The sequence below is a fragment of the Phytophthora infestans genome, genomic scaffold (genome assembly GCF_000142945.1).
Source record: "Phytophthora infestans T30-4 supercont1.14 genomic scaffold, whole genome shotgun sequence".
Lineage (NCBI taxonomy): Eukaryota > Oomycota > Peronosporomycetes > Peronosporales > Peronosporaceae > Phytophthora > Phytophthora infestans.
This window is the reverse complement of record NW_003303745.1, coordinates 663,201-676,051: the sequence shown is the minus strand read 5'-3', so window position 1 is coordinate 676,051 and position 12,851 is coordinate 663,201. Positions and strand designations below refer to the sequence as shown.

Here is a 12,851-nt window from a genome sequence, read left to right as displayed (position 1 = left end):
AAGAAGTTGGTAAAGGAGGTGGCGCTGGTGAGCAGACAGCACTTGGTACAGCTCTAGGGGTCTTGGGGGGCGTGAGCCAGACTAGTCATCCCGCCCCACCCGATGATCTTGACGTTGGTGGCGATGGCTTCGACGGAGGCTTGGGCAGTTTAAAGAACGTTCAAGACGAAGCTAAAGAATACGAAGGGGACAGCGCAGAATATACAGACGAGATTGCTTTATTAACGGTGTCTACAAACGAGTAGTTTTGGTCCAGTAACAGTGATTTTTTTTATTTTTCGTCGACTTATTGAAGAGTGAGAAGCCCTCACTTGCGGTTGCCCATACGTTGCTGGCGTTCGAGAGCAGCCGTAACGAGTCGACTGAACTCGCTCTTGAACACGTTGGGGGTGTCGAAAGTAGTCGCGACGGCGCGCAAGTGGCTTGGCAGTCGGGACTTCGACGCCAATGGGATGGCAGTGTTGCTATTCCCCGTCGTGTGCTCGAATACGAGGCTCTGTGAGCTGTCCAACCCTGCATTCTGAATAAACCACTCGTACCTAGCACGCAAATACTTGATGAGTGCGTCACCCCCTCTCTTTATTAGTCAGACCGATACGAACCAAAGCACAGCCTCGCTCTCGTGGACATGCGACTCGGGGTTGTAGACGAGAATGACACCGTCCGTATCCTTCATCACTGCCGGCCAACACGCCTCGTAGCTGCATGAGAGTAGACACAATTAGCTGAAGGTCTGTCCAAAGAATACCTCTGTCCTTACTTCTGATCTCCCGATACGTCCCACAGCTCCACATTCGCCTTGCCCTTATCAAGCTCCAAGATCCGCACACCAACGGTCGGTTGGTAACGTTCCTGACTGCCGAGACGATCGGTGTGTTCGGCAAGGAAGTTCGCAATCTAAAGACACGAGGGATGAGCAAAATGTGGACATCGGGATATTGCTCATTACATGGAAGCGTACAGTGGACTTGCCGGCCTCTTTAGGTCCGACGATGAGGATCTTGAGCGGCGCCATGTGAGATACTTTAAACTACTTCGAAGTACGAGGCGACGCGACGGTTTGCCTTCAGATGAAACTGGTGCATCAATTGTGGGTTCTCCGCTTGAAGACTACAGAGTCCAACGTTTCAGTTTTTTAAAATGTTGCTTTAGTGGTAAAGTAAATTGGGTAGTGGGGGAGCTTTTATAAGCTCCCAGAAACATTTTTACTGATTCTGTGTAATTTGAGTCAGTTTTTAATTTAATTCGTCTACCGGTACCCCCCCCCTTCTGTCTTGACTCTTTAAAACGGATTTTACGAAAATGAGTTATTGACAAGAGTTTTTTTTAAATTATGAGAGAGCTATATTTTGAAAAAAAGAGGTATTATCAAAGTAATCGTTTTAGGGTAACTTGTCTCTAATATCTACCATCGTTTAATAATTTTTACCACCAGTTCAACTTCTTAGCTCTTTTTATATCGACCACGTTTTCTTTAAACACCACGCTGGTTGATGCTAATCCTTGTGGGCTGCAGTGTAGTTGTAGTAGACGACATTCTCGAACTCCGGTGCACAGAAGGGGAACGCCGTTTCTTCTTCGACGGGTTTGAAGAATTCTTTACCCGTGTTGTCGCCGGATGGCTCCAGTAGCAGCAGCTAGCGAGGTTCAAGCTCACTACCAGCTGTTACTTCAATCTACGTGCCACAACTTCAAGGTGGCCAGCCGATACCTGCTAAGAGGACGCATTAAAAGAGATCAAGCTGTCGTGAGTTGCGGCGCGTGACGCGCCGGCGTGAAGCCCGCGCGTTCAAGACGAATTCAGGCACGAAGTAAGTGGGATGATTGCACAACAGTTCCAGCTAGGCCGGCCGAGCCGGACTGGTCGTAGCTGAGGAGTACAGGAGTTCTTTTTTTTTTTAAGTTTTCTCAATTTCATTCATTCTGTCTTTTACCACACCTACAACAAGTGCGAAGATAACAAAGAATTCTTTAGCTCACTTCGCTCTGGCAAGTGGAAGCGATGAGCAGTCCAGTTCACGGGAGCTGTGACTTGGCCGAGGAGGCACCTCTTTCACCTCGAGTGACCGTGGAAGATGTTGTAGTGGCGCAGCGTCAAACCCGAACGTTCGAGTCGTCGCTGTCGCGCAGCCTCCAGGCGGAATCGGGGCAGAAGGTCGATAAAGTTGCCAAGAAAGCTGAGGCAGTCCAGCAACTTACGGTCGAGCAACTCAACCGGTTTTAGCAGCAACAGGAGTCATTGGCATCGAAAACGGCTGAGTACTTGCAGCAGCAGTACGAGAACTAAGTTGCGCTGAACGCCAAACAGACAGCATTGAGCACGCAGCTCGAGGAGCAGTAGAGGGCACTAGTTGAGCAGTACCAGCTGATGCGGGAGGCCGCAGAAACAGTGGGACACCAAGGTCGTCAGATCGAGGATCTGAAGGTAGAGGTACTTTCCCCACGGGGGCAGAGCCGCTGGGGCTGGTTTGACCGGAGTGCGGGTAGAACTGCTCGTGAAGCTGATGGTGATGAAGCTATGACGAGTGGAGACCTAAGTGAGAGCCGAGTCGAGCCGACAATCACCATGGCGACGAGCTCGAACATGCCGTCGCCTCCTGTGTATCGAGGAGCCACAAAGAAGGAGAAGAAGGCGTTTATGGATAGTTATCTCATATACAAGCAGAGAGTCACCGCGCTAAATCAGGGTTCGGCTGGAAGGGTTTTTGTGATGCCCTTGAGCACCTGTATCGAGCATCGGACACTAATCCGAATTTGTATGTATGAGATTGGTAAAGCCGAGTCGGAAATCACCGAAGATGAGTGGAAGTCGTATTTCCTGGAAGCAAGGCGTTCAGAGGTGCAGGACCCTGCGCGATTGGCACAGGCCATGCGGGCGCTGTCCATGGGTACATCCCTACCGGATGCAGAATCACGTGTGATGAAACTGGTGACAGACTTTAACGAGATTCTCGACTCGCAGGATATGGATGACTTCCCGCTGGAAGATCCCAAAATGGCAGTGGAGTTTTTGTGTGCGGCCCTGAAGCCTCAAGTCCTCAAGCAGACGGTCATTACGGAGCTGAAACGCACAGTCCACAAGTCCACTAAGAAGTCGGTAAAGGTGTTTCTGGATTGGCTCAAGTATCGAGTATCGGCGGTTTTGCTTTTTGAGTCCGCAATTCAGCACACGGTTTCGTCTACCCCAAGCGGAGGTGCTCTATCGAGCCAAGACAAGACAAATTTCAAGCCACAGAATACGCGTAGAAACGACCGGTTTCAACGAGCTCCAGGAGGAGCAGTCTCTAAAGACGCAGTCCCGCGCCGGGGGTCTCCTCCAGGAACGTCGTCGGCTACCAAAGTACCGGGGCAACCACGCAAGTGCTTTAAGTGCGGTGATGCAACGCACGGGGTGTTTCAATGTCCGTTGGCGAGTGCCACTGAAGCCAAGGAGCTGTATGAAAACACCGGAAGCAGTCGAAGACAGTGGGTGCTGTCGCACTAGCTCCCCAAATTCCTGCGGTACTCAGTAAGGTGCAGACTACTCGCGCGGCGATCCAGTCTGCTACAGTGTATGTTTAACGGGGTGGTAGAAGCCAAGGCTAAACCGGACAGCGGAGCGGAAGTGTCGGTTGTATCGCCTCGTTTACTCCAGGAACTCAGTGCGAAGGGTCAGTGGATGAAGTGTCGGGACCTTACACGAAGCGAGTCGATCGAGGGCATCACCAAGGAACCGATGATTATCACTCAGGAGGTCAAGTTGGATCTGCAGTTTGCTACCGCCAATGAGAATTTGACGCTGAAAAACGTCACCTGTTGGGTGGTGGGTGCGGGCCTGCCCCCTGGCATGGGGGATATTCTTTTAAGTGAAAGCGTCATGGGACGACTAGGTTACAATCCTCAAGAGCTACTGGATAAGGCATGAAGCGTGAGTGGAATATACGACATGGATGACGGCTCCGAGGTGAGCGGTGTCCGACGGGTCCTAGCATATGCATCGACGGGTCAACAACCAGCGACTACGCCGGAGGAACAAGGATTGCAGGAAGAGGAGGAACAATGCTGTTTTCCAAAAGTAGATTTCGCTCAGGACCGAGAGGATGAGCGTGCAGTCGAGTGGAGTATACAGGAAGCTAAGCTGGAGGAGGCTGCGAAGCTGGGGTGCAGTACTGCTTTCCGAACTGAACTAACACAAATCCTCTTTGAAAACCGTGATGTTTTCCACATTAAACTCGGGCGGGACCCTCCAGTCGACATGCCGCCCCTGAAAGTGACTCTGAAAACGGACGCTGTGCCATCGAGGTGTAAAGCTCGGCGGTATCCGCCAGAGCACCGGGCGTTTATGAATAAACATGTTCAAGAGCTCATTGATGCTGGACTTTGCTATCGCAATCCTCACAGCAAGTGGTATTCCTTTCCTCTGATTGTGAAGAAAGCGCAGCCGGGTCAATTTCGCATGACAGTGAGCGTTCGTCACGTAAATGCTCAGACAATTAGGCTTTTCTGGTCAATGCCCATTCTGGAAGTATCTGGATGAATCAGAGCTCATTTTTCTGCTGGATTTCTTTAAGGGGTACTGGCAGTTTCTGTTGTCACTCGAGTGGCAGGAATTATTTTCTTTTCTTACGGACATGGAAATCTTTACGCCGACACGCGTCTTTATGGGGGGTTCAGACAGCGTGGCCTACTGCCAAGCCACGGTCCAAGTGATGTTCCAAGACTTCTTGTACTCCGGTCTGTTAATCTGGCTGGACGACCTACTGGGTTACGCGAAGTCAGAGGAGGGTTTGCTTACGCTGCTACGAGGAGTTCTTAAAGTGTGTGCTACCAAGGGATTAAAGTTGAATCCCTCAAGGTGTTCTTTTTATCTGAAGGAAGCAAAATGGTGTGGACGTTTGATCTCAAAACATGGAGTCCGCCACGATCCGGAACGGATAAGAGCTCTTCAGAGCTAGGTGTACCCGCTACCAGTCAAGATCTGCAACAATTTGTGTGTGCGCTGGGCTGGATGAGGATGTCCATCCCAGGCCACAACAAGTTGACGCAGCCTCTGATGGACCTCTTGGAGGAAGTATATCGGAAGGCTGGTGGACGATCCCGTCGCCAAGTCTTACGGGTAAAACTAGCTGACGTTGGCTGGACATCAGAACACACACAGTGTCTCCACGCCTGTAAAGAGGCATTAGGAAACGCAGTGGAACTCGCTCATGTCAAAGCGAACTACCCACTCTCGGTATTTACCGATGCTAGCGAGTCACATTGGGGAGCAATTGTAAGTCAGATTCCACCGGACCACAAAGACCAAATTTTCTCGGAGCAACATCACGAGCCGCTGATGTTTCTTAGCGAAACCTTTTCAGGATCTGCGCTGTCATGGGCCATCGGGGAAAAAGAGGCTTTTGCTATAGTGGCCACCTGTCAGCGTGCGGATTATCTCTTGCATCGACAGGGTGTATTTTCGTTGTACACGGATCATCGCAATTTCCGGTTTATCTTCAATCCATCGAGAGTCCTCAGTTCCGTACCAAAGTACACCGCCGACAAGTTGCAGAGATAGGCCCTGCTACTAATGGCGTACGAGTATGATATTTGCGATATTGCGGGCGACGAGAATGTCTGGGCGGACCTCTTGTCTCGCTGGGGATCGACGCTTCTGAAGATATGTGCAATTCACCTCGTCCCTTACGAGTACTCCCCAACTCTTAATGACGATTTCCAGTGGCCTTCAATGACTGAAATTCTCCAGTGTCAGCAGAGTGAGCCACGGCCAGACGGACTCGCACTCAGTCCAGATACTGAACGTCGCGGACGGGCAAATCTGGATTCCGGGGTCGGCAGGGTCGCTGCAACTCCGGCTGTGTATCATGGGCAACTTTGGATCTGCAGGCCACAGGGGTATGGATACAACGCGGTCTAGTATTGCGGCGCGATTCTGGTGGAACGACCTGGCTGCAGATGTGGAGTTTTTCGTTCGTCGCTGTCTTCATTGTGCTAGTGTGGTGGGTGGACCTCCAATACCACGACCGCTTGGTGAGGCTATGCATGCTGAACGTCCTAACGAGCTGATCCATTGGGATTATTTGTTTATGGGGGCGTCCAAGGGCGACGACAAGTACATTCTGGGTATCAAAGATGACGCGTCTAGATTCGTGTGGTTTTTCGCTGTACCGGACGCAACAGCAGAGACGACATACTCGTGCCTCATGGAGTGGTTTGCGACCTTCGGAGTGTGTTCAACGTGGGTCAGTGATCAAGGAACACATTTCAAAAATGAAGTGATCAAGTCGTTGCAGCATGGCCTTGGTGCGCACCATCATTTTACGACCGCTTGATGTCCTTGGGCCAACGGTACAGTAGAAGTCGTCATGCGCGAGGCACTCCGTTGTTTTCGCTCTCTCTTATCCGAATGGAAGATGTCACCGAAGGAGTGGCCTCGTCTCACGAAAGTGGTCCAATTAGTGCTACTCCACACTCCGGCCGCGTCCCTCGGCGGCCAAGCTCCTGTGACTGTCATGACGGGCCTACCAGCTATGCCTCCTTTAGATGCGATAGTTCTACCTACGCCGCTCCAGCCCACGACATTGTCCGCACTCGAGGCGCTGCGCCAGAAAGCATTTGAGGACCTGCGAGTGGCTTTGGATGATATGCACAGGATGGTGAGCGCTGCAAGCAGCGCAGCAAGGTCTAAAGGTCGTAAAAGTCATCGCAAGGCTGGAATTGTTGTGGCACAGTATGACGTCGGCGACTACGTTCTCTATGCCAACGTTTGGGCTCACACACGCGCAAAACTGAGTGTTAAATGGTGTGGGCCGGCTCAAGTCGTCGAAGCTACGTCGGCGTGGATTTTTACAGTAAAGAACCTGGTCACTGGAGATCTCCGGGATGTGCATGCCTCGCGTCTCAAATTCTACCGCGATAGCTCACTGGACGTTTCCGAGGAGTTGCTACAACATATCGCCCACAACAGCGAAGGTCACGTGGTGGCCCGACTTCTCGATTCTCGCTACAGCGCTGCTGAGAAGCGTTTCGAAATGCTTGTGACCTGGCGTGGACTCTCGACGGCTGAGGACTCTTTGAAGCCTGCGATCTCTCTACTGGAAGATGTGCTCATGATGGTGAAAAAAATCATTCGCGACCACCGTCGAGCAGCAAAACGAAGAAACTCGCTGCCAGTTTGGATCTCCTATCGTTGCTTCAAGATTAGGCCGTTTCGGAGGGTGGTGTTGTCGCAGGATGGCTCCAGTAGCAGCAGCTAGCGAGGCTCAAGCTCACTACCAGCTGCTACTTCAATCTACGTGCCACAACTTCAAGGTGGCCAACCGGAGCCTGCTAAGAGGACGCATTAAGAGAGATCAAGTTGTCGTGAGTTGCGGCGCGTGACGCGCCGGCGTGAAGCCCGCGCGTTCAAGACGAATCCAGGCACGAAGTAAGTGGGATGATTGCACAACAGTTCCAGCTAGGCCGGCCAAGCCGGACTGGTCGTAGCTGGGGAGTACAGGAGTTCGTTTTTTTTAAGCTTCCTCAATTTCATTCATTGTGTCTTTTACTACACCTACAACAAGTGCGAAGATAACAACCCGTGACGATGGTCACGTAGCAGCCGAGGCAAAAGCAGACGATGATAACTGCGAGGGCGGCCACAGTGGAAGCTCACCCCACTTCTTCTTGAGTATAAACAGGATAGGGAGGATGATGGAGGTCATTGTCACACACGACGCACCTGCGAAATCCGACAATGCGGAGAAATGGTCTTCGAATATGACCCAGAGAATGACGAGGGGCGTTATCATGATGAGCCGTAGAGTGACGTACTAGATAGCATTGGCGCCACGGTACTCAGCAGCCTCAGCCTCCCCCATGTCAAAGTACACCTCGTCATTGGCGGTGCTCGATCGAAGATGGGATGTACGAGACTGCGATAGCTTGTCGGTATAATTTACTGGCGTCGAGCCATCCGCTTAGCTGGGCGGGTTGTTTTCGATATCAACGGGTGGAAGTTTGTGCACCCCCAACAACATGCGCTCTTTGAGATAGAATACGGGGTTTTAAGATGACAGAGAAGACAACCGTTAATTGCACTTGCATTCCCAAGTAAGCGAGTATGACAAGCCCCCAATGCCGAGAATAGCCCAGTGCTGTCAGCCCTGTATGTGCGTCCGGGTATATTGTCCACGAAATGTTACCCGAGATATGACAACCGACGGTCGAATACGCAGTGCTGGCCAGGATCAGGAAAAGAATTGAAATTGTTCCGACAGTCACACCCACCACTCGAGGCATTCGCTTAGGGTCACTGTGTTGTCGGTGTATGGACGGGATCACAATTCCAGAGCCGTATGCTAGCACCAGACTGCTGAATGCACGAACCACTTGGCCAAAGTGAAGCTCTGGAGAAGGGGTACCAGGGTGACCCCGCATGCCATACATCAAGATCCCGATCCCGAGGGCCTCCGCAACTAACGTGCCCATGCACCCTACAAACGCAATGCAGCTCCTTCCTTAAGTGTAGGCACGAGACACACCGACGTGATTGTGAGAGCCATGAGAGCTGACCACGTCGTCGTAGTGAAAGCGTCTGGGAAGATACCATCCAACAGGGTCCCACCGAGCACCAAAAACGCGCACGGTACGATCAAGCAGCCTGTTACCTGAACGACGACCGTGATGTAGCGGCCAGGTTTTCTCATGGCCCACTCGCCCAGATCTCCGTAAGTCCGAACGGAGGTGGGTGCAGGCAGCATTACACGGCAGATCGACACAGCACCGTAGACATTGGCGAAAGCCATGAAGGCCACTCCGATGACCCCCAAAAAGGCCCGGCACAGGAGAAGTTGGCCGGCATCCTTTGAGTGCCAATACCGTAGACACAACAGAAAGGACTGAAAGACGCATTTAACTCCTTGATCGTAATGAAGGCCATGAATATCTCGACAAGAACTCTGGAAGCTTAACTTGGGATAGAGCTCAGTAATTGAAGAGTGAGATAAGAGTCTGCCCATCCGTATGTTTCCTGTGAACACCAAGCGAAATATTATAGTTCATAAGTATTATAGAAGCTGGCTAGGTTACGTTTAGGAGGTACCAAACCTCGCCATCGCTCCTATCGTGTGCGCTGAACGAAGTAGTCACCGAATGGCAGCCTATCGGGGTTTGAATCGAATGGGGGTCACTCAAAAATTCGAGCTGCACGCTTCTTTCTGTACCGGTCCAGAGTTTTTTATCGGACTAACTGTAAACATATTTCATATTCAAGGGGCAAAAACGAGCTAAGTCCCATGATTGGATGCTAAATATGTATTGTAGTAAGCGATCACGTTAAACAGGGCAGCTAGCATGCTTTTAGCGAATCATACGGCAACATTGAATAAATCGAGGGCAAGATAAAAATCAATAAGAGTATGCACTCGATTTGTGGCAGAGTTCTTTGTGGCATGCAAGGGATTCTATCTCCTCGATAATGAACATGATACAGCAGCTTTAAACATACACTCGCTTTATTGTGATCGTCATTCATTTTGCCCATTTTGGCTCTTGGGGCACCAAGGTTATATATATACCCGCCTTCATACCAATAATTTAGAGGGACAAGCATCGAATTGCACTGCTAATTATAGGATGTCAGGTCGATTTATGTACCCCCAGAATGCCGAGACATCCGTAGGCATATCAAGGCATTTACATATATGCAGCCTCGAAGGGACATATGCCGATCCAAGTCGCAGTCAAGGTAGGAGAAATTGGCCGTACAAGTCGAGCGAATGTGCGTGTTGAAGGCAGCTCCTTCGTCTTCGAAGAGAGGGAGGAGTTCGACCAGCTTGTTTCCAAAGTCGAGGAACTAGCTGTACTAGCACTAGAAGCATACGAACCCAAAACCGTACGACTGGATAAGAGCATTTACCTGAAGCTAGGTCTAAAGGCACCGCAACGCGAGTGGGTCCCAATCGCGGCAAGCAACTGGCTGGCAAATCTCGATACTGAACAAGCAAACTACCAACGACGGCCTTCAGCTGGACCTCTTGTTATTGAGCTGATTGTTTTTGTTGCAAAGGAGCAGAGCGGTATTTGGCGTGCAACTGCGAGTCGAGTGGAAGAAGCTTCACGCTTGATCGACAGCCATCTCCGCGAGCATCCTGACGTCCAAGTAGGCGATATAGCCCGGACACATTGGGCTTTCTCCCATGCTCGTCAGCACGATCAAACAGCTATTGCACTTCCTGACAATGCAACTTCCCATCAAGCTCAGCATATTGATGCAATCAGAGCAGCTCTAATCCAGCAACAAAGCGATCGAGACGAGCCTATACGGACGTTGACAGCTAGCTTAAATGGATCGACACCACTGCGCCTCACGTTTAACGCCAGCAAATTGAGAGAGATGCTTGGGCTTCCAAACTACAATTTTTCAGCCTAAGATATTTTCTCTGATTTCCAGCCACCCGGAGACCCCGAAGACGTTGAAGACATCGATCATCAATAGTTTCCACCTCGCGTGCTTTAAAAAGTAAACCCGCATTGATCATTTTACCGATCGTCTCCATAAAGTAGTGACCTCGTCCCATTATAGGGCGGCTCGTCCCAGTCTGGGACGGGGTGGCAAACAATATGGGACGAAGCATTCGAAAATGGGACGAGGTCACCAACTTTATGGAGTTGATTGAACGACTCTTTGTATACTCACGTTGAATGCTCAAAATCAAGATACCTACATTGCATCTAGGCCCTGCATGAAAACAGCATCATTGATTCCAGCAGGCCCGTATCCACAATGACGGAATAAGTTTGTACCAGTTTCCTCAGGTTTCACGCAAGCTCGCACTGTCACCTCCAAAACCCTTTCCGGATAAAGCGGAAACGTAAGATTTGCATGACGTCCTAGCCAACGTTTCAGCTGTCCAAACATCACTTCAATTGGGCTGTACTGCGGGAAGTATGGTGGTAGAAACAATAACACAGCACCGCACGCGTGAACGGCTTCTTCGAGTTCACTGTACATGTGGATACGGGCGTTGTCAAGTATGACAATAGAGCGGGGAAGATACCAGGGGTTGAGCTGCTGGAAAAAATGGCGGATGAGCGCACGGTGAAATTTCAGTCAGCTGAATGTACCCCGTGTAGTTGCTCACGCCCGAAATCTTTTCACGTCACATGCAGCAAGAATCGAAACACGTGGCCCTCGCGCAAAGGGAACACGGACGATAGCTCGAGTACCCTTCTTCGACCACGGATACCGCCTCATGACATCCAGCCCATTTTTTTTATGTTTCATCAAGAAACAAGAGTTGTTCGAAGTAGCTATACCAACACCGAAGCTTTGCCGCGAAAGCCTCTATCTCCAACGGCACTGCCTCTCGTGCTCGTCGCTCTAGCACTTTCCGTGATAGCCCCAGCTCAAATCGTAGCACACGCAGAATCGTCGAAGCGCTCATTCCACCTCTTAGCCCACTGAACCGACGCCGTAATTCACACTGTAGTTCCTCAATGTAGAATGTCGGATGATCTTTGACGTAGCTGGAAATGAAGTCTACCAGTTTAGGTGCGCGCTTTTTCGTCTTCATTTGGCACCGGAAATGACGTGTCCACTTGATTTAAACAGGTCGTACCAGCGCCTCACTGAACGCCCGGAGATACCCAAGATCCGAGCTACTCGCTCGGACGGCACTGCGTACGCATAGTGGAGAGTAACTGCACGCCACCGGAAGTCAGGACCGTACATGTTGCTGGATGCTGAATGAAAAAACACTAACTTTGGAATCGCGCCCTTTACCAGTCGATAAACGGCATAGGCGAACTCCCATTAGCAACACTTGAATCCAATTTATGCTCTGATTTAGGGCGATTTCATTGTGCAGAATAGCATATTTAAATTGCTTCTAATCTGTTAGGAGCTGGGTTTTCGGCTGCATTTCGCGTGGGCAAAATGGCTGGTGCTCACAATACGTATTGTTTCCCCCTTGGCGGAATTACACAAGAACAGCAAGCCCGTGCATGAATGATCATTGCTGTGAAAGTACCCCACATCAACGCAGAGGCATCCGGATGCAGGTGTGGGTAAGCCGTAGCAAAGAAAAGCCACAGCGAACCCCCTCAGCGAGTGTGGCGGCGGCAGCGGGGGAGGATAACGCGTAAAAACATGTTTTAAGAAACGCAAATACGGAAAGGTTTTGGGGTAGAAAAGAATTTTAAATAGTGACATTATCTGATCCATGGATCTGTCACAGTACCTGTACTACAACATGCCTATTGTACCACATTCTCTGTGCAATCGTCCTAGGAGTAGTAAGTTACAAAATATTTTACCCGATATTGTATCGCATTTTTCTGAGCCTATTTTCACGTTAGGGTTTAGCAAGGGTCCAAAGGCCCTAGCCCTATAAGAAGGTTAATATTTAAATTAGACCAATGAGGCTTCAGTAATGACTTAATACTCATCAGCAAGAAGCCTCTAGGGGTAGATGTTGTACACTCCAGCTTATTTCCGGAATTGCCCGGAATTGTCTGTCCTTCACGAATAAGATACACTTCAAAATCAGTACGTTAGGCGCACTCACTCTACAAGTGTCGTTTGCGATGAAAGGATCTCCACCACATATTGAATGCATAGCGATGCGAGTACTCAGCGCCATCGTAACTTTTTTCTTTCAGAAGAATGACAGAGTGTGCACACTTTGCACAAGCATGACTCAAAGAATGGTAAGGGGCTCATTCATTTGAGAACAACTAAAATCCGAATTGAAGAAGGATAATCTAACCTACCCCTCGAGTAAAGTGCGTGGAATGGGGTTGGCAGAAAGTATATTCTGGCGAGAGAAGTCATTCTGTTCTTGAAGGTCAGAATAGTGATATTAGCGGGGATTAACCTGCTTACACCGATA

The 12,851-nt window shown here is 50.1% G+C and overlaps 4 protein-coding genes across 4 annotated transcripts; 2 read left to right on the top strand and 2 right to left on the bottom strand.

Moving 5' to 3' along the window:
* Nucleotides 1-464: 464 nt before the first annotated feature.
* Nucleotides 465-1,015, bottom strand: PITG_09137 (uncharacterized protein; the record flags this gene model as incomplete). Its single annotated transcript, XM_002903411.1, has 4 exons — nucleotides 465-503; nucleotides 593-701; nucleotides 761-897; nucleotides 962-1,015. 4 exons carry the CDS (start codon nucleotides 1,013-1,015, stop codon nucleotides 465-467), a joined length of 339 nt encoding a protein of 112 aa, XP_002903457.1.
* A 1,089-nt stretch (nucleotides 1,016-2,104) lies between these two features.
* Nucleotides 2,105-3,593, top strand: PITG_09135 (uncharacterized protein; the record flags this gene model as incomplete). The annotated part of the gene is made up of 1 exon (XM_002903410.1): nucleotides 2,105-3,593. The coding sequence occupies one exon, from the start codon at nucleotides 2,369-2,371 to the stop codon at nucleotides 3,482-3,484; it is 1,116 nt and encodes a 371-aa protein (XP_002903456.1).
* A 4,860-nt stretch (nucleotides 3,594-8,453) lies between these two features.
* Nucleotides 8,454-8,765, bottom strand: PITG_09134 (amino acid/auxin permease-like protein; the record flags this gene model as incomplete). Its single annotated transcript, XM_002903409.1, has 1 exon — nucleotides 8,454-8,765. The coding sequence occupies one exon, from the start codon at nucleotides 8,763-8,765 to the stop codon at nucleotides 8,454-8,456; it is 312 nt and encodes a 103-aa protein (XP_002903455.1).
* A 917-nt stretch (nucleotides 8,766-9,682) lies between these two features.
* PITG_09133 (uncharacterized protein) lies at nucleotides 9,683-10,085 on the top strand (the record flags this gene model as incomplete). Its single annotated transcript, XM_002903408.1, has 2 exons — nucleotides 9,683-9,909; nucleotides 10,028-10,085. The coding sequence occupies 2 exons, from the start codon at nucleotides 9,683-9,685 to the stop codon at nucleotides 10,083-10,085; spliced, it is 285 nt and encodes a 94-aa protein (XP_002903454.1).
* Nucleotides 10,086-12,851: the final 2,766 nt, after the last annotated feature.